At 35.3% G+C, this 24,121-nt stretch overlaps 1 protein-coding gene across 1 annotated transcript in view; it reads right to left on the minus strand.

Annotated features, from left to right (window-relative positions):
- The window catches only part of RYR2 (ryanodine receptor 2), a 284,661-nt gene that overhangs the window by 117,333 nt on the left and 143,207 nt on the right, over window positions 1-24,121 (minus strand). Inside the window, exons 28-43 of the mRNA XM_031058757.1 lie at window positions 22,543-22,717; window positions 17,505-17,713; window positions 16,267-16,619; window positions 15,927-16,041; window positions 14,861-15,021; window positions 14,076-14,235; window positions 13,845-13,931; window positions 12,934-13,160; window positions 11,227-12,028; window positions 10,511-10,711; window positions 10,274-10,379; window positions 7,763-7,906; window positions 5,608-5,881; window positions 2,862-2,976; window positions 2,130-2,262; window positions 898-1,001 (exon numbers count right to left, since the gene is read on the minus strand). Coding sequence (XP_030914617.1) covers window positions 898-1,001; window positions 2,130-2,262; window positions 2,862-2,976; window positions 5,608-5,881; window positions 7,763-7,906; window positions 10,274-10,379; window positions 10,511-10,711; window positions 11,227-12,028; window positions 12,934-13,160; window positions 13,845-13,931; window positions 14,076-14,235; window positions 14,861-15,021; window positions 15,927-16,041; window positions 16,267-16,619; window positions 17,505-17,713; window positions 22,543-22,717 — 3,366 coding nt within the window. The remainder of the gene's footprint in view (window positions 1-897; window positions 1,002-2,129; window positions 2,263-2,861; window positions 2,977-5,607; window positions 5,882-7,762; window positions 7,907-10,273; window positions 10,380-10,510; window positions 10,712-11,226; window positions 12,029-12,933; window positions 13,161-13,844; window positions 13,932-14,075; window positions 14,236-14,860; window positions 15,022-15,926; window positions 16,042-16,266; window positions 16,620-17,504; window positions 17,714-22,542; window positions 22,718-24,121) is intronic.

A 24,121-nucleotide genomic window follows, 5' to 3' on the forward strand; every position in this document is an offset into this window, starting at 1 on the left:
TAGTTGGCCCTTTCCTTTCTGAATTGTAAGAATTGTAAGCACAGCCTTTAGCCAGTTTTGACAGCTTCTTCTTGCTGAGCACTTATAATAATGGTAAGACTGAAAATGTCCTTTTAAACACACATGGTCCATCTTCCTATTCAAGAAAGGAACATATGCACTTTTATTACTTCTGACAGATGTTTTCCTATGAAGATTATATCATTTCCAGAATGTGAGGTCTTCAAAAAGAAATTAGATATTGCAATTCCTCTGTCTTTTCTTCAGAGTGATTTTTTAATGTCTACCTTGAATCTGTCTTTCCATTATTTAATCTGCTTTTTTTATCCACTACTGACAGAGTAACTATTATTCTATTCCTCCTTGCAGCAGCAATTTAGACATACTACACAATTGTCACAGATTCTCTTGAGTGTTTCATTCTTTAGTGTAATTAATCCAAATTTCTTAAACTTTTCTGAAACAGGTTTAAATGTTAGGGGAAAATACAACAGATATAGACAGATATCTCCATGAAAATTTGTCATATATTGTAACAAGTTGTCACAAAGCTCCTAGTAACCCTTATTGCCTCATGTCACCACTGCATGTCACCATTCAAAAGAACAACAAAGAAAGATTTTAGCAACCAAGATTTGTTGGATATGGACTCCACTACTGCAAAATTAAGAGCTGCCTTTGAAGCAGTTCCTTTTGGCTACAACTGTGTGTGTAATCACCGCAAACTCTGTTCAACTCTTCAGACCACCAGCAGAAAGAACAACTAACCAGGTTCTCAGTCTTCCCCTGAAAAGTACCAGAAACTCCCATATAATCTTGGATTTTGCTCACTCCAAGAAAGGGGTATCTTCTCCTCTCCATAGGGGAAAAAAAAAGCTTGATGAAGAAGCTACCAACCTTCTCCAGATCAGGCTCCCTTAAAGCCAGAGCAAGCTCATTGTTATCCATTACAGACGCTGCAGCAACATCTAAAGGAGTTGACCCTCGCATAGAAGGAGAGGCTGTTAAAATAACATTTAGTTTTAACACCAATTTAAACCCCAACAAAGTCACAGGAAATGCATTAACTTTTTTTAATAAGATGCAACATTTTGTCATTAGTAAGGACATGATTATAAATATATAATTAACAATCTCACTTTATAATACGTACTTGCGTGAAATTTGACACTGATATGAAATGAAAATACAATATGAATGTTCAAGCTATAAACAGCTTGTCTTGCACATTCCTCTTCTCACCATATACTTTAAGATCTCATTCTCATTTTCCTAACTGACATAACTCTGTTTTGAGGAAAATACAGTAATGATTATATGTCTAATACATGGACATGCCACCAAATGCATTGAAATAGAAAATATCTTTACACTTTAAAATAGAAGATTATGTATTTTTTTTAAATGGCAGTAAATATAGCATTAGAAAAATCTAAGGTTTTCATATATTGACTCTCCAAAGGCATTTGATTTGGGCTCTTCCTCCTCAAAAAAATTTTGAGTTTACACTTCTGCTCTATGCCTTTAAACATTCAGGATCATTTTAAAAATTACCATGAGGATTCCTAAATACATATATATTGTCAATTTCAATTACAAAATTACATGAGGATAAATATATTTCCTCTACAACATTTCAGGTGAGCAAAGGAAAGCAAACATGTCAAGAAAGTTTCAAGGTTCATTTCTGGACATCAAATCATGCACCTAATCAAGCAAATGAGCTCTGTGTTTCTCCCACTGCCATAGCTGTATACTGACCAGTACACAGAAAAAAAGTGTAGGGGTGCAAGCTTGCAGTGAGAGGTAAGCCTTAAAGATATGCTGCCAAAACATATCAGTGATTCTCTTTGTGAAAACAGGAATATATTCTGTTACTCAACATTAGCAACTAACCACTGAGTCTCTCTGAATGTTCAGGCATATACAACAAAGTGTACTAAATTAGCTCAACTTAATGCTACTGGCAGGGGAGCTGTCTAGAGTTAGCAATACAGTTAATGAAGACATTTTGCACCTGAAATAGGAGAAATTTCAATAGATAGTGAGTAAATAGAGGGATGAAGAAAGATACAGGTGGTTTCACATATAGATCAGGAGGAAGTTTTAAACTTTATTTTAATACTTACCAAGGCCAACACTGCTGTTTTCCAACAAATAGCTAAGATGATCAAACATAGCTTTTTGATTCTGCCTGCTGATGCGGCAAAAATAACATAGAAAACGGCAGCAGTTTGCTACCATCTTTGGGAAAGTGATTTCCTAAGAAGCAAATAAAGACAGATTGAAGTTCAAACTCTAATACAGACATGCAACATGCAAACGATCATTTTATATAAAGCCTTCTAACAAACTAACATGTATGTTAGGAGGCTTTATATAAAATTATTGCCCCCCCAGGGAAATTAACTGTTTAGGTTTCTCACTGGAATCAACAAGACTTTCCCAGGTAGATAGTAACACCTTAAGCTTCAAAGATCAAGGTGGCTTTAAAATCTAAAGCTGGGATAACCCACAGATTCTAGATTCAAACATGAAAAAAGGTGTATATTCAGTTTCATAGAGTAATACTGAGTTGTTTTTTTAATTAATTGATAAAAAGATCTCCCCTTTAAAACATAATAAACATAGAAAGTGCTACAGTTTTTTCTTTAAAGCATCTAAAATTACAATGCTAATAATACCTTCCTCTGAAATGGAAGGACAGATTCTTCTAAAAAACTTAGTCAACTGTTATGGTAATGGAAATTAGTAAGAGGTTATGATCCCAGTACCTCCAGTGACAGCTCAGTGCTTTATAGAAAAAAGCTTTGAAGAGCTCTATTGTAAATGCTCTGCCTTCTAACAGTGAAATGCTTTACCTTGGATTCTCCTCCACCAAGCACATTCACCATTACTTCCATGACAGTTTCATGCATACCTAAAGCTCTCATGAGATTTGGATGTTGGTAAAATACTTTGTTATTCATGATGTCTCTACAGGAAAACAAAATTAAAAAATGTTATGGACAAGTAGTTTACCTATTATGTTATTTGCAAAGCTGATTTACTGTGCAATTCTTCACCACCTCCTGAAGTAAAAAATTACCTCAGGGACTTTTCCCCTTGAGTTTCAATCTCTCCAGTCTATTTTTCTATGCACACTGTGGAAGAAGGTGATCTTTATTTTCCCATATTATAGTTAGTGCACTAATTACTCCTTGATTACACCGGAGTAGAAGAGTCTTCTACTCTCATTAGAAATTCTGCTCAGATCTAAAACTATGTTCTGACAAGAGCATCATCAAAACTGCTATATTATTTTATATTTTAAATTCAATAATGTAATATTTTTTGACACAAAATGCCTTTTAGATTATTAAAACATGGAGATATTTGCTATCTGCCATTGAAAGCAATAAAAAAATCCTAGGGGAAAGAGGAATCCAGCTATCTTCTAAGTGTCAAAACCAGAAGCTGCACAAATGTTATTCACAGTTTACTGTTCAGCAGAACTCTTCTACATATTTCATCAGAACAGATTTTCATAGTTAAAATCAGACTTTAAGATCATAATGTCAATATTTTATTTGATATGGTATATCCAATAAAAATGTCCAGTTTAAGGAGTAATTAAATTTATAAAAAATATAATTACTCTTGAAATCAAATAAAACCCATCAATAACTGTGAAAGCAATTAGGCCATGGAAGAAAAGGATTAGCAGGTCACTAGAGAAAATACTGGTGGCAACTGTTAAAATTTCACTGTACATTTTAAACACTTTTGGTTTTTTTTCTTCCTGACCAAAAACTCCTCCTCTTAGGCAGGGAAAATTCAGCCTTTTAAAAGATGAGATGTGAAGAAGACTATTTGACACTGAGTTTTTGACTTCCAGTAATTTTTTCTCTAAAACCTAAAACTGAATTTCACATCAGTAATGAAGCCTCCAAATGCTGTCTCATCTCCTTTCTCCACTAATGCTTCAGGCTTGAAAAAAGACCTCAATGGTATCAATCTTCCAAGACATTCTAAACTTCTGGTTATCTGCAGCAGCTTTCTTTTACAGAAAGCAGTACAGAAAGTCAAAATGTCACCTCAAGGGCTGGCTAGCAACATTGCACTACTTTGCAAATTACATCCACTTTCAGTGTTTTGTTTAAGTGTGAACTGAATTATAAAATGTCATGCTTGGGGAAAAAAAATCTTAACAGCTGAAAGAAAGGAATATCACTCACAGAAAAAAAAAAACCACAAAAAACCCCCAAACAAACAAACAAACAAACAAACCAGCTTCCCTGGCATTTCTGAAAAGGTATTGGAGCTCAGTTTAGCCTAGAAAAGGTAAAAATACTGCAGCTGGGTAACAAGTTAAACAAGATATTATGGAGACTACCAAGAAAGGTGACAGGAAGAGGTAGTGACAACAGTGGCTTAAGTTACACCAGACTTTCACATATCAGCAAGAAAACCATTAACATTCAATATATTCAGAAAATCTTGGTTCTTAACTCACAGTAGAAAATATTGAGGGAAAAAATGTATAAGAACTAAACACAGAACATGACATGAAAACCAAATCTAGTCATCACTCACTTATTTTAGACTTCCTAAACTGGAGTGAACTCAAACACTTTCAATCTGTATAAAAAGGTTGATTTGGAAATGCCAGTACTTCATGTCTCTTGACAGACGCCAAACTCTGCCTTTTGCCAAAGCCTTACCATGAGTATGCCAAAGACTTCAGCACATGAAACACTGATAAGACCTGCTGGTAACCTGAGAAGTAGGCATTGTTTATAATGACAATGCAAAATTATGTATGGACATTTTCTGGATATATGAGGTTTCAGTAAGTTAAAAAACAAACAGAAAAAAAAAGCATTTTGCACAACAAAAGCTTTCCTTCTGTTTGCATTCCTGGCATTCTTTATATAATACTGTTTTTTGTTGTCATTGCTCTTGCTGGAGATTTTCAACAGATCACAGCTGATGCTTAAAATCAAAAGACAGCTCTTTGAAAAACATGAGTGAAAAAAACCAACTAACCTCTTTCCTGCTAGAGACGATCATGTTTGCTTTACTGTTTCCTCCAACTGACCTCTTTATTAGCCTATACTTCACTATTATTAATCATATAATTAGGAAGAATAACGATGTGTGAACTACTTCCCAGCTCAAACCCATTATCTACATTTAGTGCAATAAAAAGGATGGTATATGTACAGACATGGATAAGCACAACTCCATTAACTGACTGCTGTGGGAAATCCTATGTGTCAAGAGCCAAGAGCTGGTGCATTCATAGAGAATGGGTAGTACTCTTGACAGGATTCTTCACAGCCATACTATTTAAAATGTAGTAATAAGATAGGTTCTGTTATCATAAAATATTACATACATCTTTTCAAATTTTTTCAGAAGTCTTACAGATGTCAACTGCTTCTCCCCCCATATGATACCTAAAATGCTGCAAAGGTTTTATTTTACTACCGAGGATACTGCATAACTGACAGCAGTGCCTGCATTTACACCCATATTCAGATTCAAACTTCAGGTGCAACCTTGGCCATAACCATACAGCAAATAACAAAATCTGTAAAGAGAAGTTACACTCCAGTTATTTACCCTAATCCACGAATCATAAGTTTCTCCTCTTCCTTCCCCATTCTGACACTAAGCAAAGAACGGATTTGGCCAAGGGATGCCAGAAGATTGATGGTGTCTTCCACAGACACACTATTTATGGTGTAGGTCTTTGGCAGGGCTCGAACCAGGCCACCAATACCATCATACTGGCGATGGAGCAGCATAAACATGGCCCTCACTAACTCCGGGTCTTCTATCACTGACTCCTGGGCCCAACGCACCATTGTGTCTGAAATCAACTGCTGGAGAGTAGCTGTGAAGAAAATAAATAAATCACAGAATTACTATTAATTGCTCATCTCTCTGCTGCTAGTCCCTCAGAACCCACTGTGCAACATAAATTGGAATTAATTTAATTCCTAAGAAGTATTTTTTCCTTAGTATTTCTTCAGCAGTCTATCAAAGAAAAATAAAACCATGCAAGAGAAGCAGAAATATCTCAAAACCAAAAGCCTATACTAAAAATTAAAATGAAACATAAAAATTTATGAAGACATACAGGATTCTCACGAAGTCATCAGAGTTATTTCTGTATATTGCTTTCAATATTTTTCTATGAATACAGGCCTGAGTGCTTTTTTAGCCTATTATGAAGTAAGGCTGAAAAATTATACTGGTAGTAGATGTAAATTATATTTATTTACATGTCTAAGTTCTGAATCCACTCAAAGTTTTGTAATGTACACCTCAAAATAATTTATTATTTTGCCAAAGAAAAAGGCCTTTCAGAAGAAATAAAGACACTAATATTAAATAAATGACAAATCATCATTTGCATATTCCCAGTTCAGTCTCCAATGAAACAAGAAATCTGTATCTGGTAGTGCCACTGATAATCTTTATTAGTCGGGGTGTATGTGTGTTTGGGAAAGATATGTTGACATAGACAAGCTGTATAATTGCAGTTAAGGTAATTTCAGGTTAACTCAAACTAACAAACAAAAAGAAAAGTAATTACAGAAAGATACTGAAGAAATAGGAGTTTACAGAAAATAGAATGTTTAACAAAAAGAGAATTCGTGCTAATAGAGGGAAAGGGGTAAAAAGAGCAGTAATAATGTATTTCATTGTTACTGTCCAGGTACTGCACTGTAGGTGTTTCCATTGACATAGAGTATAGCAATTTGTAAGAATAGCAACACTTTTAAAATAAGGTGTCTGGGCTAATACTTCAGAAGAACTGAAATAATTAATAACAAGAAGGGACACAAACCACTTTTTGGGTGGGTTGGTTTGTTCTGCTTTTTTTTTTTTTTCATGAAGAATCCTGGGAGCAGGCAATCACTTTATTCCTGTTTTGATAACTGCAATACTGCATTTCACCTATCTGTGGGTCTGTTTGTTTAATATAATAGTCTTTCTACTAATGTGAGAAAGAGAGAATTAGGTTTTATAGAGCTTTTATGCTTACTACAAGGAAAAAAAGGAAGAGATAAGATTCATCACCAGATTCTGCACAGACCTAGCCTCTAATTATCACATAAAAAATAAGGACGTTTGAAAGTGCCACATACCACAAAAAAGGAGGAAAAAGATAAAAATAAAGGCAACACTGACAAATAAAAAGATACATAAAATTTACATAGTCAGTTGGCACCAACTGCAGAACTAGGATGCCAGTGGCAGGGATTCTTATCAAGATGAAAAGGCAGAAAGTATCAGAAAAAATGAGAACAGCAGTTACAGTCAGCAAATCTTGAATTTCAGGTTGAGTGGGGAGGCTTCTGCTAATTACAGTCTAATGGCAGATTATTTCATATGGTAATCTTCATGCAAATACTGATTTGAAGCTGCTGCAGCTGAGGAAGTTCTCATAAAACAGGACCTTGCTACAATAATTAAGTCTGTACTCATTCTATTAAAAGCAAGATACATTCTGAAAAATTTATGAGCCAACAAAGGATATGGGGCAAAAGTGCTACTAAAAGAAATTTTCCTCTACATCCCACTGGGAAACAAATCTGCCTAATAAATCCATCTGTGCTTGTTTTGAGTTAAGCTACAAATTTTAAAGCGCACACCTATTTCACTAAAAATGCACCTTGTTATGGCTGAAAATGTGTGAAGAACTTCCTGGTCTGCTTCTTTTCCCTTTCGTAATTATGTTGCAATAAACTGATTTAATTTTACTTACAGGATGTCTTATCCTCCTCATCAACTGTCTTCTCATCTTGTTTCTTCTTCAGATATGTAACTTTTTCCATAAGATATAGGAGGCGACCCCTAATGGTTGAATCACTGTTGCCATCCAAGGTTCCATCTTCATCTAGTTCAATTCCTGAAATTAAAAAAATGCTCCAAGTAGTGAAAGAATAAAATTAAGCAAGCTACAGACACACTGTGTGTAGAAACATAATTAAACTGAACTGTTGCTCTGCTCTGAGAGTTTTATATGGGACATGCTTAACCAGCATTTGAACGAGTATAGAACAGGCATACATGCCAAGCAGGAAAGTACAGGTAACCTTAGCAATTTAGTGTAAAACTTGTGTGATGTTACACATAAAACATACAATAAATATATGTCCCCCAGTATGCACTTTTCCACACTAACACTGATGCCTGTGTTTTGGACATGTAGCTTAAAAGTGTAGATAAAAGCCCCTAGAGATACAGCGTGGTTAAGTGGTAGTAGTAAAGATTTTTAGGTAAAACATATAAAAGAAGTGAAAGTACGAGTGTTACAACAAATATACTTTCCAGCGATCAGTCAGAAGTAGCCACTCTCACAATACAGTGCTCTTTCACAACATTACTGTAACAAGCCATAAAAATGTAAAAAGAATTAATGTGAAGATTCACAGAATCACAGAGCAGATGTGTTTGGAATGAGACTTTAGAGTCTAGCCTCCCAGCTCAAAACAAGTCCAACTAGGGCAAGTTGCCCAGAACCATGTCCAGTGAGGTTTTGAATATCTCCTAAGGTGAAGAGACTCCACAACCTCACTGAGCAACCTATCCTTGACTTCCAGCACCCTACAGTAACAAACAAATAGAATTCTCTGATTTTCAACTTGTGTTACTAGACATATCCGAGGAAAGTGTGTCTTAGCCTTCTAAACTCCCCCTGCCCAAGACATATTTATATACATTGATACCATCCCCCTTTGAGCTTCCTCTTAAAGCTAAACCCCAGTCCTCTCATTCTCTCCTTGTACAAAAGATGGTCCAAGAATTTAACTATCTTTGATATCTCCTCCCTGACATCACTCCAGTATGGCCATGTCTCTCTTGTACTGAAGAGCTACTTCAGTAGCTTGTACTTTGTGCAAAGCTAGTTTCTAATTTGGTTCCTATCCTGTCCTTCCTGCAGGAGTTATTTCTTCCCAGGTGCAGAACTTTATACTTCTCAGTGCTGAACTTCATGGGATTCCTATCAGCTCATTTCTCTTAAACGTATTGATCTCTGCATACATTGCAGAGAAATTCAAAATCTTGATCTGCACCTATTACTCACACTAAGTCCAAGTAAAAATGTCATTCAACCATTTTCCGGATTTTTTAGTTTCCAAAATATTTTCTGAAGTTAAGGGTTTTGTGGAGAGATCTTTAGCAGTCTTTAATTCTATAGGATGTTTCTTCATGACATAACATCATTCTTCTCAATTTACTGCATCTGGTTCTAGTTGTCTGATTTTTTTGCATTAGATACAATTCCATTTATATTAAAAGTTATTTTGTTACACTTTGTTGTAACAGGGCAATTGACACTACACTAAGCAATGATCATCAGTAAATTCATATTACACACTAAATCATATTACAAAATTATTTGGATAGTAGTCTTCTCTACCAAACTAATTAACAGTAAAGACACTGAAATGTCTTATCAATTGGAACACAGAGATGGTCTCAAATTGCCTAAATGGAATGTCTGTTTTCCCACAGTCGCACTACTCCCTGAGCTCTAGTTGTGCTTTTTTGTTTGCAAACTTTCAATATATTGTCTCTCAAGCATTCCACAAAACGTGAATCCCCAAGTGGTGGCTGACTAAGCAAACATTGGACTTAGGATGTGTAACTGTTTTACTTATTTTGCAATACATGGAATAATTAGTTCTGCTCTATGATGATGTGCCCTCTGGCCCACAAAATTCATTTTCTGCTTGTAGATAATGCAAATTCCTATTTTCCCCCCACCAGAAAAAGGTAATGAAAAAGATTATGTTAAATAATTTCAACAGAGGAGAACAATGGAAAACAACTAAATAAAAATGGAAAGAATCAAAAGATAAACTTTGCTTTCCTTTCAAATGCTCATCTAAATTATTTATTTAATCTGCATTTCCTGTTACCAAACACAAGAAAAATATTGAAAAGCTGGAAAGCATCAAACAATGACCCATTAATGTCTGGACTGCTTGCCCCACAAGGACAGAATGAAGGAACTGAGTTTGTCAGCCTGCAAAACAGATGGTTATGAAACAAAACATACAACACTCCCTTCTAGTTTAACCAGATGAGGATAAGAATATTTCCTTGGTTTTGACTGAAAGCTAATTATTTTTATTTCATGATAATTAAAATTTTTACAGTGTAATTTACAGACTATTCAGTTGATGTTTCTTACATAAAATTTCTTATTAAAATTGCTTCTAAAGCTAATAAAGTTTAAAAAGTAAAAATATTCAGTAACAAGACTTACCACAGTGTGTCATTAGGTCTTCATGGAAATCCAAGAGTTGATCCCGAATTTCTTCAGGGCAAGGACAATCATTTTTATCATCTTTAAAGTTCAGAAGCATGTTAATCTTAGAGAATACAAAGAAAAGACAAATTACACTGATCTCCAAAAGGAAAAACTTTAAAATCAAACAAAACTCTGCAACATAAAAAGCAAATAAAGCACAACAAGAAAGAAACTGTCCATTGCAAGCTGTACCTGCTCTTGAGGAGGGGATCGAAATTCTTTTGTCTTCCTAGCTGTCAGGGCAGCAGACATATTCAAGGCCTGCATCACTTCATTGTACCGGAAGCGCTGATTCTCTTGGAGCTTGGCCACAAAATCATCAGAAAATGCGACAATGGCCTCTATTCGGTGTCGCACTTGGCAGTCACACAGGTACTGGAGTAGGTGGCACATCTGAGAAAATAATGTTGTAAGAGACGTGATTTGGCAAGCTAAGAAATATCTTCTGCATATTATGCAAGTAAGGATGGATTTCCTACAACAAGTTACTATCAAATGAAGTGTCTGGATAATTTCGTGCTGTTATTTACTATACATAAAGCAACCTTACACCAGGAATATCTAGCATCTGCAAGGGATTAATGTGCCTCAGACATAACTAAAGCTACAAGAAAATGGATTTATCCCTTTCTTCTAGGGAATTTCTTTTCTGTTTGAATCTATAAAAAGGAGGAATTCACTATTAATTGCATTGAGCAAGTCATTCTTTTTAATGAAACCATAGTTGCTCATTCTATGGTGAGCAAGTTTATATCATCAGAAAGATACTAAGTCTTCTCATTTTCTGTAAGGAAATTACATCTCCATTTAACTGAAAACATTAATTTCAAAATGCTTTATTCCTTGAAAATAAATAAATTACCACATGAAGAAAACAGGAGCAACCACTATCAAGACAGTATTTTTACCTGTAATTTAACAGGTTCTGGAAGTTTCATCTGAAGGAGCCCTTCCTTTGGCATTTGCTCCCCTCTGGTTTCTTCTTCTCCTTCTTCTGACTTGAGCTCATCCGAACTGAACTCCTTCTCTGAGAAATCAATTTCATCCTCCTGGCTCATTGCTTCTTTGAAAACTCGGGGCTCAATCAACTGCAAGATGTGTTTCAGATCCTCATTGTGGAAGATTCCCATAATTAGGAGGGTATAAAAGAGTTTGATGAGAGGAACAAACAGAAATTCTGTAGAACCTCCAACTGGATCTCTGACGTGGAGACTCCCCTCCTGAACAGCTTCAGTCAGCATCTCTATGGTTTTGGCCTTCAAAATTTCCAGAGGGAACTCAGGGCTGAACTGAAAGCATTCACTGCTAATGCTTACAAAACTCGGAGAGGAAAACTGCATTCTTGGCCTTAATGAAGTGCTGAGTCCTATACCAGGAAGGCCGTGTTTTTTGTTTTCATCAGGGAACAAAGTAATACTCTTGGTCTCATCTGTCATTGGAACTATAAATTCATTATTCATCATCAGCCTGGCAGTTGCATAGGTATTGAGATGGATGTCAATGAGCAAGTCATAATATCCTGCACGTAATAATCCTGGCATGTATTTATTCTCAATAGCATACAGGAGCTGAGATTCATCCACATGGCTGCACAGAGCATGGGCCACTCGGTTGTTGCCTAAAGCACAAACAGCTGAGTACAATCGGAGGGTGTGGTAGTGAAATTTCAGCAATTCCTCTTGTTCTGTCAGCTCTAAAATATCAATTGTTCTGGGGAGAGGGAAAAACAACACAGTAAATCACATAGGCAAAAATGTCTTTTTAAGGGATTGAAACTTCTCCCTAAGGATAACATCAGCACAATATCAGTTCCAGGGATGGGTTTTTCCCACATTTCAGCTTTCATGTGAGAAACACTGTCAGTGTAATAATCAAGACTAATAACAAAGTTTAATATCAAATTTATTCAAGTCACTCCTAAAATCATTACTTTAACTACTTTCAGTGGGGAAAAATGCATATTATTTACTTAACACAGAATATTTTTTTATAGTACGAACAAGAATTCACATAACTGAAAATTAGGGTTTTAAAACCAGTTGGAGTTAAGATATTTATATCATTTACTGGCTTTAAATCTGGGGTGTAAAGTGGCAACAGACTAACCAGTACATTTGAAGAAGGTTCAGTGTTGGGGTTCTTGGTGGCTTTGTTTTCAGTTTAGGCACTGGCAAAATGCTCACAAATTTGGGTATCAAGGAAATCACAGAATTAAATTCTTCAATTGTTTCAATTAAATTTAGGAAAATTAAGGGAACAGAATAATTAAATCGGTCACAAATCTTGAAAAATCTCAACATAACCAGATTTTTGCTTATTTTACAGATTATCTTTAATAATATATAAGCAGAGTTTCTTTCATTTACTTTGCAAATCTACATGTACTATTGACATGTTTGGAGAAAAATTGGGAGAGGTTGGAAACAGAATAAAAGAAGGGAGATTTTAAAACACTGAAATTTATATAATTTTTAACATTAATTAAAACACACTGTCTGTATTTACTTGGGTTATAAACACAGAGAAGACCTTGGGCCTTTCTTACATGGATGGAATTGTATGACTAGGTTCATAATTCCAACATAATTCTGGTACAGTACAAAACAAACATCAACCTGTTTTCCTCAGGAATATGAAGAGCCATGAACTGCAAAGGATTCAGGCACTGTATCATCCAGCCTTGCCGTTCACTGATCCGAGACACATCCACCTTCAAGAAGTGGTTTGGCACTCTGCTCCAAAGCACATGAGTCAGAAACTGGACATGGAGACGTGGGGGACATTGAGAGACTGGGTTTTTGTGTTCACTTTTGAATAATCCAGCAGATAATGGCATTACATTCTGGAAAATTCCAATGGAAGAGACAGTCAGTTTCCTTATCCTTACTAAACACTACATTTCTTTTCCAGAAATATACTCAACATATAGTAAAGTCAAGTAAAACAGGAAATCGGCATTTTCGCTAGTTTTTAAAACAAGCAACAGTTGGAAGATAGCAGCAAGACAGCATTTTCCATATTTGTTTTTTAAGAACTTGACTGCCACATGTAGTTACTTCCTTGGACTCCACTTTTTTTTTTTACCTCTTCTGATTTCTTAGACATCCAAATATCCAAAGAAAGATAGAAAAATTCAGCTCAGTTTTCTTGTGTTCTACCTGAATGTACTTTAAAAATTATTTTAAAACTCTAACCAAATTCTTCGGATACACCAGTCATCCATTCTCTGTTCATAAAATGAAGAGATTTGCTTTACCAACCCAAGTGATTTTGTTTCACCATGAAAGACAAAACTCAGAAAATTCTGATTAGTTTCAACCCTTTTAATTCAATGCACTGTATTTTAAATTCATTAAGTATTGAAAACTGAGTTAAGAATAAAAATAGCAATAGTGCAAACACTTGGAATCATAGAAACGTCCCAAATACCAAGAACACATCACAGGAAATAAATGGCAAAAATAAAATAAACTCATTTTGTATGATTTGTTAGTCCTAAACCTGCACAAAATCCAGCATTATTTACCTTTATTCTTCCCAATTCAAACTGGAAAACATTGGGGCTTGTAGCTTGAGCAAATACAGCAGGAAACAACTTCGTACTTGGTTCAACCTAGATTAAACAAAGGGAAAAATTACTGCCATAGCAGTGATGACTACTTTTTCTCTACAATCTTGTACTAAAGCCTCTAATGCTACAGGCAAAGGATTCAGTTTTCCCCCTTCTTGCTGCAATACATCCTAAAAAAATACTCACTTGATAGTATGTGCCTAGCTCCTTGCCATTAGCTGTGAAGGTCAGCAGGCCACTGGCAGCATCAACCAAGCAACCAATCTCCAGACCGTTATTATTACGTCCTTGTCCAGGGCTCAGGCTCTCTCCTGCGCACACCATATAGCAGTTGCTGCGTTTTATACTGAATGTCAAAAGACAAATTTATTTATGAATGGTGTGCACAATTTCTGCAACATACTAAGAACAACCTTTCATGGCTGCAAAGATACAGGGCCTTGTGGCTGAAAACAATGGATCACATCCTAACCACTGCCAAAATTCAATGAAACATGGACATCATAACGGAAAGAAAAATAAAACCTTAAGATGCCAATGTATGAAAAAGTCCACATCGTTTGTAAAATACCAAAGATGAAACTGACTTTGTAAGTCAAAGTTTTAAATCATTTAATGTTAAGCATAAGAAAAGCTGCTGGTACATATAATAATCTGAAGTGCTGAAATGAGCTCATGTACTGATTTTGGCCTCACAAGTCAATATTTACAGGATCATAATTTCAAACTATATAGAAAGTTGCACTATTTTACTTTTCTGTACCTATTGATTTGACTAGACTATTAGTCCACTGCTTCTTCACAAGCAAGAGCACATAACAATTAAATTGACACTTTTTCCTACTACTGCTGTTTTTTATTTTTTCTACATCAATCCAATTACATTAAATGGAGTAGATTTACACCTTATAAATTGCAAGCTGCTTGTACAGGTATAAAATACAAGTCTTCTTAAGCAAATTGTAACAAACCTTTCATGAACCTTCCCTTTTTCGTCTCCCAGTGTAACTGTGACGGTACGCACTCTGTCCAAGTCAAAGCTTGTGTCATACTGGTGAAAGTCTGATGTAATCCAGCCCACCCAGACATTAGCAGGTTCTTGACCAGGAAATATTCTCACAGAGTAATAGTACTGTTAATAAAAAAATAATATTATCAAACGTTAGTGTATGTTCCCTAGTGTATTAGTTTGATTCAGAATTTGCTGCCCTAAATCTGAAAACGTCATCTATTTAAAAGTAGCATAGGCTTGTTCAAGTGCAATTCACCAAGCAAAGCAACAAAGACTATAAACACAAACCAAAACACAGCCAACAAAATATGCAGTTTAAAACAAAAAAATGGACGAGATTAAATATGTAGCTTATATGGTTCTATTGAAGGCTTCTGCATCATAGCATTGTAAGCTGTATTGCTACACCAACTATAATTTTTATACTGCAGGTAATTCAGTTTCTAATATCTTTTAGAAAGAGGAGAACACATCCAGAAAAGGAGTGCTTGTTTTCCTTTGAACATTGAGGAATCAGTGCTTATGGAGCTGATCTTGTCAGAGAAAGATCTAAAAAACCTGCAAAAAACTTTCACTAGGAATTCCATTAAATAAATTGAATTTATGGAATTCCATTAAATAAATGTTCTGAAGAATTAGTAGAGATGTTTTCAAATGGTCCTGAACACTGACCTACTAGTTTAATGTACCTTTTCCAATTTATTCCATTATTCTAAAACTGTTTAATTGTCCTTTTTTATGTCTAGTGTTATCAACAGTAGTTTCAAATACAGATTAAACCAGTTTATAGGTTTTCATTTGGAAACAGCTTTAGTCTGACAATCAAATCAAAATAAAATGAACAAAACACTCTCAACTTACGTAGAAGTTCAGAACTATCACAGACATTTAAATTGAAAATTAGACTGTTTCTGGAATTCTTACAACAACAACAACAACAAAAAAAAAAGGAAGTATTAAAACAACCCAAACTGAACAACTAAAAATCCCCAAACAGCTAAAACATCAATCCTATATTACAATACCGTGGAAGTTTGCATCAAATAATCATAGTCATCCCTATCATCTGCTAGCACATCCTCAGTAAGCCGTGCAGAGTGACTCATGCTATAATCTGGCTTTGTCCTCCTGAGCATAAATCTGCAATAAAAAAAATGAAAATTAAAATATCTACGAAAAGCCCAATCACAGAGGCAAATTATTCAGAAAATAGAAAGAGACAAGCTTATTCTTAAAAGCACTTAATTCTGACCCTAAACTGTATACTCAAAAGTTACTTGACTGGTTTGTCAGACATGAGTGGCATTTTCCTCTACTTTGAGAAGCAGAAGGGGGAGGGGTGGGAAAAGGTAGCAAGCTACTAACCTTTGTTTAAGACGTGAGGGCTTTTCTTGAACATAATCCTTATGGTTATTCAGCTCTGGTTTTGTGGCATCTTTTTCTCTTTCTGTCCGGTCAGGAACTAGATGACCATGAGCAGTTTTCATTAGAACCTCAAAATCAGAATCAGCATCATAATCTTCCAAGTCATTTTTTGGGCCAAAAAGACCAGAGCCTGGTAACCCTCCTGCAGCGGATCTGGAGAACACCTCAGCACATTCAATGGGCATGCTCAATCGAAAAAACATGACATCTGTTTTACTGTTCTGTGAACCAAAGGACTTCTGTGTGACCTTCAGACAGGGGCAGCTGTCTATGGTGCCATCAATTCTCATCACCTATGAAACAAAGATGTAGTTTTTTTTAAACTGATGCTTTTTCTGCCATGTAAATATTCAATTTCTATTTCCACAATAAGCATGCATGACTTGCAAAACTTGCAACAGCATTGTGCCCATAGTCTAATGCATTGAAATCATGTACTGCCATTTTGAAGGTGAAAAAATACTATGAGAAGTGGATGGTTTTTGTTGCGCCATTATTAAAATGCTAAAAAAAAAAAGTCACAAAGAAATTATGCCTGTCACCACAATCCTTTCCAACATAAATCCAACTCAGCCCAGAACAACACAGACCGATGAATAAAAATCATGCATGTACATATGAAAGAACATAAACTGTTTGTTAAATAGCACACACCAATTGAAAAAGAGTTCTTATTATACCATTTCAGAAGAATTTCATGGAAAACTTATAAAGCATTAATTCAGTTCCATCAAGATGCACAACTGATTGGGACATAAGTGTTGACACAATTGGCTAATAAATATTTATTATAATCAAAACCAATTAGCTATGGAAAAATTAAAAAGTGTGTGCATTAGAACACATGGTATCTGTTATTATAAAATAATAACTTCTGTTTCTGGAAGTTGCTTACACAGCTCTTACTGCACAAGGAGCTCTTAATGTGGACATCTTGTATAATTTGTCTCTCAGATTGTCACATTAACCCAGGTCACAGGTTTTGCAGAAGGAAAAACTACCAATCAAACAACCACATTCTTTGCAACCCTACTGAATGTAAGAAATTTGTAACAGGTGTAAGATTCATCCAGAACTGGGTCAACATATCACATTAAAATCTTGTTTGGAAGTACAAAAGTAGAGACATAATTCAAACATATTCAGGTGTCTAGAAACATTTCACTAGGATCACAAACCTCAATATGTTCATGGTTTTGTGGCACTGGTAGAAACTGAGGAAGCCTTTTACTCAGCCATATGGTGATGTCTCTGTTTGTATTAACAGCAAAGGGTTCATACCCTTCCTGTAAGCCACATATAGTGAAATACTTTAGAGTGCTGACATCTTTTCCAAAGTTCATTCTTCCCACTTGAGATGGGCCCAGGCTGCACACAGGTAGAAATCCTTAAAACAAGAGGAAAGAACATGTGGGTTGTACAGAATGAATATCGGTGAACTGCTTTCTTCCGTAACTGAATTAAAAACCACTTGTGGGAAAAAAACCAAAAACCCTAAGAGCAAACATTATAAAGGTAAGCAATCATCAACAGCAAATCACATCTTGCATGTCACCAAGTAATGTATCTAAAACATCATTCTGCCCTCTAATAGTCGTGAATATTTTTAGGTAACACTCAACCTACTCCAGAGTCAGATAGCCAGCTCTTGGTTAATCTCTCTGCTGAACTGGCATCGTATTGCCAATTTTACTGTAAGTCTCACTACTTCTAGTATTCCTCCTAAAATGCCATTATACATTGTATTTTGAGAGAATCTTACTTCAAAAGTAATACAGTGTTTGTCCATGCATCTATAATAGTGGAAAAGAACTACAAATATGCACAAAGGGCACGTCATAGATTTCTTTTAAAAATAAAATTAATTCATTTTTAAAATTCAGAAAACTCTGGTTCTGGAAAATGAGAACTGACAATATGACACCATAGCTTCATGAAACTTAAGGTATTTTGGTTTGGAATTGTTTTTTCTGTCTTACCTTTTGAATCAGGTTTACATTTGTATGCACCTTACTGTTTCACTAGCACAGGGAACACATTTGTGACTTCTTTTTACAATTTTTTCCCTGATTCCCCAGAATGGGCAAGGGCACTTTCTGCAGGTACATTTTCATTTTTCTTTTTCTTGATTTCTGCTTCGCAGTCTAAAAACCTAAGAAAATCTTTTATTTCTTCTATTTCTTTTCATCCTGCTTTTCAATTTCCACAGCTATAAACTACTCTGCAGATTCATTTGACCTGGTTATTAACAAAATGTTTTCTTTTCTATCAACAAGAAACACAAAGTTCTATTCAGTGATTCTGATTCACATGAACATAACAGGTATTGAAAAATATAAGCACAGAATATCAAGTAGTTCCTCACTTTTCTTTAGGCTGCCCAGATTAAAAAAAAAAGTCTATTCTTGCTGTTTGTTCTTCAGAGACATGGCAAACTCCAGAGCACCATCTACAGGAATTACTGTCCATCAGACAAATTATCAGCCTTCAGTACCACTTTTGGAAGATTTTACTACATGTACACAAGACTGGTTGTCATGTGTATTTACATTAGACATGATAAATTTAATGACATAACACTATCAGCCATAATTTGAATCCAGATTTTTTATCTTCACAGCTTGGCTCTTAAATGACAAGGCATCAACTCCTCAGATAACACAGCTATAATAGACAACATGATAAATGTCAATTCTGTTAGTGCAAATCTAGAGATGGACAATAATGCAAATATTTTCCAGCACTAAACAGAACATAATTGTATTAAACAACACATAAACAGGAAAATCACATTTACATATAGAGGTATATGCCATGATAAAGCCTAGCAGCTCTAGTAGGAACAACTTACTAGGCTCCTTGCTTAGTTAAAGTTTTGCATAAGTTGCTAAGCAAAGCCAAAATCAAAATTGTTTTCAATAACCTTACAATTCTCATTTGTCATCACCCAAAAAATAGTAATTCTTCTATCTACCTGTGGTTTCAAAAAAAACCCCAAACCTCCTAGATAGATTAGATGTGAAGCAAGTATCTTAAACACACATGCATAAATAAAATGTAATAAATGTAAATTAACATTTGCAAGATTCCCTGAAAGAAAACAAAGAAACACGGGAAAAAACTCCTACACAGGTAAAGCTGTCATGGATGTTTTTACTCAAGGTAATGTGTCCCGTGAAATTTGCCAAGGGAGGCAATGTGAAATTAAGATGACAATCCCTCTCACCAATACAGTTCTCACTGATAACAGAAGGCACTGTACATGTAGCTGATCCCTGCACATAATTGTAACTGTGGCTCTGTATAAATGGAATATAAACACCAGTCCCAGTCCTGACCATGAAAACCCTACTTCCATCTCTGGTGAAATTCTACCTCAACTTGCCAATTATTTAGTTGTTATTTAGGTGGTTTTGGGCTCTTCTGTACATGGTAATGACAGACATCTCATAGGGGGTGTGCTGTTAAGACAGCTACATATCTTTCTACAGAATAAAAATTAATTTCAATAGCCATCTTTGAATGGGTACCCAGCCATTTTAAATATTATTATTCACAGATCCCACGTAACCCTTGCAAGCTGAAGGCTACATAAAAAGATTATTTACCCTTAACCTGGCTCCTTTTATCTAGATACATAACTGGGCTATGGAGAAAATTTTATTTCACTGTATGAAATAGCAAAACAAGTAAAAATACTTAAACACTACCACAAGAAAAATAACCCTCTAGCACTGTCTGTAACACATAGCAAAAGCACATGACAGCAAAACTTTCCATAATGTTCCCTACTTTCAAGAATACAACATGAACCTCCTGATTCAATCTGTCAAACACTACAAGCAGTTCCTGCTCACAGAAATCACAACTTGACAAAATAAAATTTGGGTTGTACAAGTGTACCTGTTCATATCTACAGTCAAATTTATCTGCTACAAATGCATAATAAGACACCATTATGTTTATCAATTTTACTACTGAGATGATATCTCTTAAATACATTCATCTGCCATAATCCCAAAGAGCTCTTCTTGTTGGTAGTACAACTTAACATGCAGCACAAGCTGTATTACTGGCAGAGCACCATATCCCCTTTTCATTGTTCCTAAGTAAATTAAATCTACAGGTCTGATTTACTATACAGCTGCACCAGAAATTCTAACTGTTTTCTAAAGAGAAAGGTCCCTTTTCACAGCAATAAAACATGCACATGATTCATTGATTGAAGTAACCTGCAGAAAGGTCTCAGTGCTTTTAAGAAAGAGCCAGTAACAAAATCAAACCAAAAACAGCCTTCCAAAAAGAAAAAAATAAAAAAAAAAGCTCCATAAATTTATTTTGGGTATTTCATATGTGTGTTTGCACATACACATTCATATTCCGTTGTCTTCCCTTCCCCTCTCCTTTTGTCTCCAATATTTGTGTATTAAACACCCATAATAATTTCAAATATAACTTTGGAGTTATTAAATATAAGATCAATCAGCACATTCCCTTGAAAACAGACTAGGACATCTTATTTCAAAGGCAAAACACTTTCCTACAAAAACAATACTAAAGGAACTTAATGTGAGTTACACGGATATTGTGGAAAACCTGAGACATTTGACATAAAGTCTGTGACATGGTTACCAAAGCCTTCAGGCTCTGTGTCAAGCCAGGAACTCCTTAAGCAGAGAGATCTGTTTCAATTTGGACCTGCAGCTAGAAACAAGGACTACAAAAAGTACAGCACTGTGATTTCATCAGCTTGGAATAAATGCAGCCTACCCTCAGAATTTAATGGAATTTGAGTTTCTTTCAGAAACTTTTCCTCAATGGGAGTATACTAACTAATAACTGGAAAGCCACTAAAATTTAATGGTACCGAGATGATTTTTTGCATACAACACTAACAGCAAGCAAGTTCTCATATCCCTTTCCCTCATCATGCTACCCCAGCATCTAAGGAAATCCAAAGGCAGCAAAGTAACAGGAGCCAGTCCAGAAAATTAGTGGCGATTATGTAACTTTAAATAAAATTAAAATATTTCTGATTCCTAATGTATGGCATAGGAAGGAAAAAAAATCTCCTAAAGTACTCCTGAAAGTAAAATACTCTGAAATCCAGATGAAAATGAAATGGTTGAAATTCAAAGAGTGAATTACCTATTTAAGAAGTATGAAATTCATATTTCCCATGGGAATAGGGTAGGGATGAGTAACCCAACAGTAGCATGTGGAGCTCTTATTGTTCAAAAAATTTGACTTTATCTCTCAGTTACACCTGTATTGTTTAACAGATGTATAATATTTATGGCAGAACATACGTACCTACAAATAATGAAAGCTTAAAGTTTTATTTTTTTTAACATGAACATAGTTCAGAAGTTTTAGACAGTTAACTTACAATTTCTTACCCCTTTTCTGTTTCTATCTGCACACAGGTATATAATTAAATTGATAAACCAAGATACTTCTTTGGTACAGAATCAATCTGCCACCTGACAGACCCTCACAATCTTTGCCATCTTTAGCAATCTCTTAAGTTATGTCTTGACAGTAAACTAGCACCTGCTTGTGGATGCTGAAATCTGCAACCCCACAATAAGCACAAAGCTCAATCTGCTGGTTTAGAATTAAGCAGAATATTTTGGAGGATAGTTTTGTATCACCTGACTGGGTCAGGTGTCATTTCTCCTCCCAGTGTTAAAACAAAACTTTAAAGATGGCTTAAACTCACTACCAGTTTCTCACCAATTGGACAGACACTTGGTATTATTTCAGTACTTCAGTACTAGATAAATCTGATGTCCTTGCCCGCCGTGGCAGGGGGGTGGACTAGGTGTTCTTAAAAGGTCCCTTCCAATTCAAACAATTCTGTGATACTTTCTATAATTCTATTACATCATATGGTGATCTACTGCAGTGAGGATGAATTATTAAAAGTCATGAATCTGTCTCATCAGACACATCCCTGAAAAACAGTTAAAGGGTCTCACAACAAAAGACAGCCACAAAGATCACTACAGAAAAAACCCTTCCTCATTGTCACACACACAGCAAATTCCCTTTCCAAAAGGCTAATACTAATCACATAGAAAAAAGGACAAGTCAGGGGAGGCAGGGTCAGGGATTAGAACAGGCAGATGGAACACAAAAGAAACACATTGAAGTGAAGTCAGAGCAAAAACCAGGCAATCGCAAGTTAACAGCATGATGTATTACAGTACTCACCATCAGCAACCTCAAAGTCCTTGAACGCAAGTTCCGAGCCTGAGTCATCAAGCAGGATTTCACCATTTAAGGTGAACATCATGGTGTGCTCATTCATGTCAACCATACATCCAACAACATCTCCTGCCAACCAAGAGCGGCCAAAATGCTCATTACCTTGATGCCACCGCTGCGCCTGAAATAATTAGAAGCATTTAAAAGAAAAAGAGTGACAATGTATGTGTTCTCATCTTCGTGGGTAGAACTAATAATTAACTGCCTCAATTAAGATGGCATTAAAATTAACACTTTCACAGAATATCATTCCAAAATTGTGTCTGTGAGTACTCCAAGCTGACTCTGAATATGGAAAGCCAACAATTAACTTCTTGACATCACCTCTCACATCAGCATTATAAAACATTGCTAAGAGAGCTGACAGGGAAAATTGCTATTTCAACATTTTAGTAAAAGGTGAGAGTATGGTTTTGTTTTCTGCAGAAGCTCCATGAAAGACTTTTAATCACAATAATATGCTATCAATTACAATGTTTAATAGCTACTCCACAAACTCTTTTTAAGCAATTGCTTTTATTTACTTTAGCAGCCTAAAAATTCATTACTTGCAAACAATCTGTATTGTTTGCTTAAGTATAATTCTTAAAATATTTTGTGCAAAATAAATCTTTCTCTCATATCGGATTTTGGAAAGACTAGAACTGTCTGTGAATGAGAGAAGCACTGGGTTTCTGATAGATTCCAGAGTAGCTGAGGGCATGATTCCTCTGACTGACTTTCAATTCAAAGACTGCAAAGGCTTTCAAGGGGGTCTTGGACTGGACTTCAAATAAATTAACATCTGTTAAGAACTATTGTAACCAAGCACAGGAAAAGAAATGTTAATAACCAATAACAGATAGGATTCCTATTCAAGTATTTCATCACAAGTAGATGTTTATGCTCTGTATCCATCCTAGAAGCTGTACAAAACCAATGAATCTTTCTCAATATCTTGAAGGTCAAATTTTTTTTTTTCCAACCAAGGAAAGAACCCATTAAAATCAAACACAACCATATAGCTTTGTGGACTGAGACCTAAACACCAAACCCTAAGATTCAGAAGGCAACTATACAGCTATTCCAGTAAAAATAAAGGACTTGAGTGGTTTACGTAAAACACTTCACAAAACAACTTTCCAGTTCTTTTTTTAAGGCATCTTCTCATGCAATGCAGAAGTAAGAAAGAAACAAATTCCCACAGCATAAATAAAATAAATCTTGAGAACTTTATCTTGCTGGGAATATCCAGGAATTATGTTGATTCCTGTTACATATTTTAATAGTAATAAGGGAAATTAATTCCAATACCAGATACAAGAAATAATTTGACAATGAGTCATCAGTAGCCTTAACAACAATTAAGATTCAGATAGCAGTTGCACTTGCCCTCATACTGAAATTAAAAATTTCAACGAGTCATTTAATCTATTCTGATGATAGTCAGTAATATAAAGGTTTATTTTCCTATATATTTTTACTACTAGATTTAAATTGGTCTTTTTTTTCATGTAGAGTTAAATTTGAGCAAATCTTAGTGGTT

This window comes from Geospiza fortis, unplaced genomic scaffold (genome assembly GCF_000277835.1).
Source record: "Geospiza fortis unplaced genomic scaffold, GeoFor_1.0 scaffold381, whole genome shotgun sequence".
Classification (NCBI taxonomy): Eukaryota; Metazoa; Chordata; class Aves; order Passeriformes; family Thraupidae; genus Geospiza; species Geospiza fortis.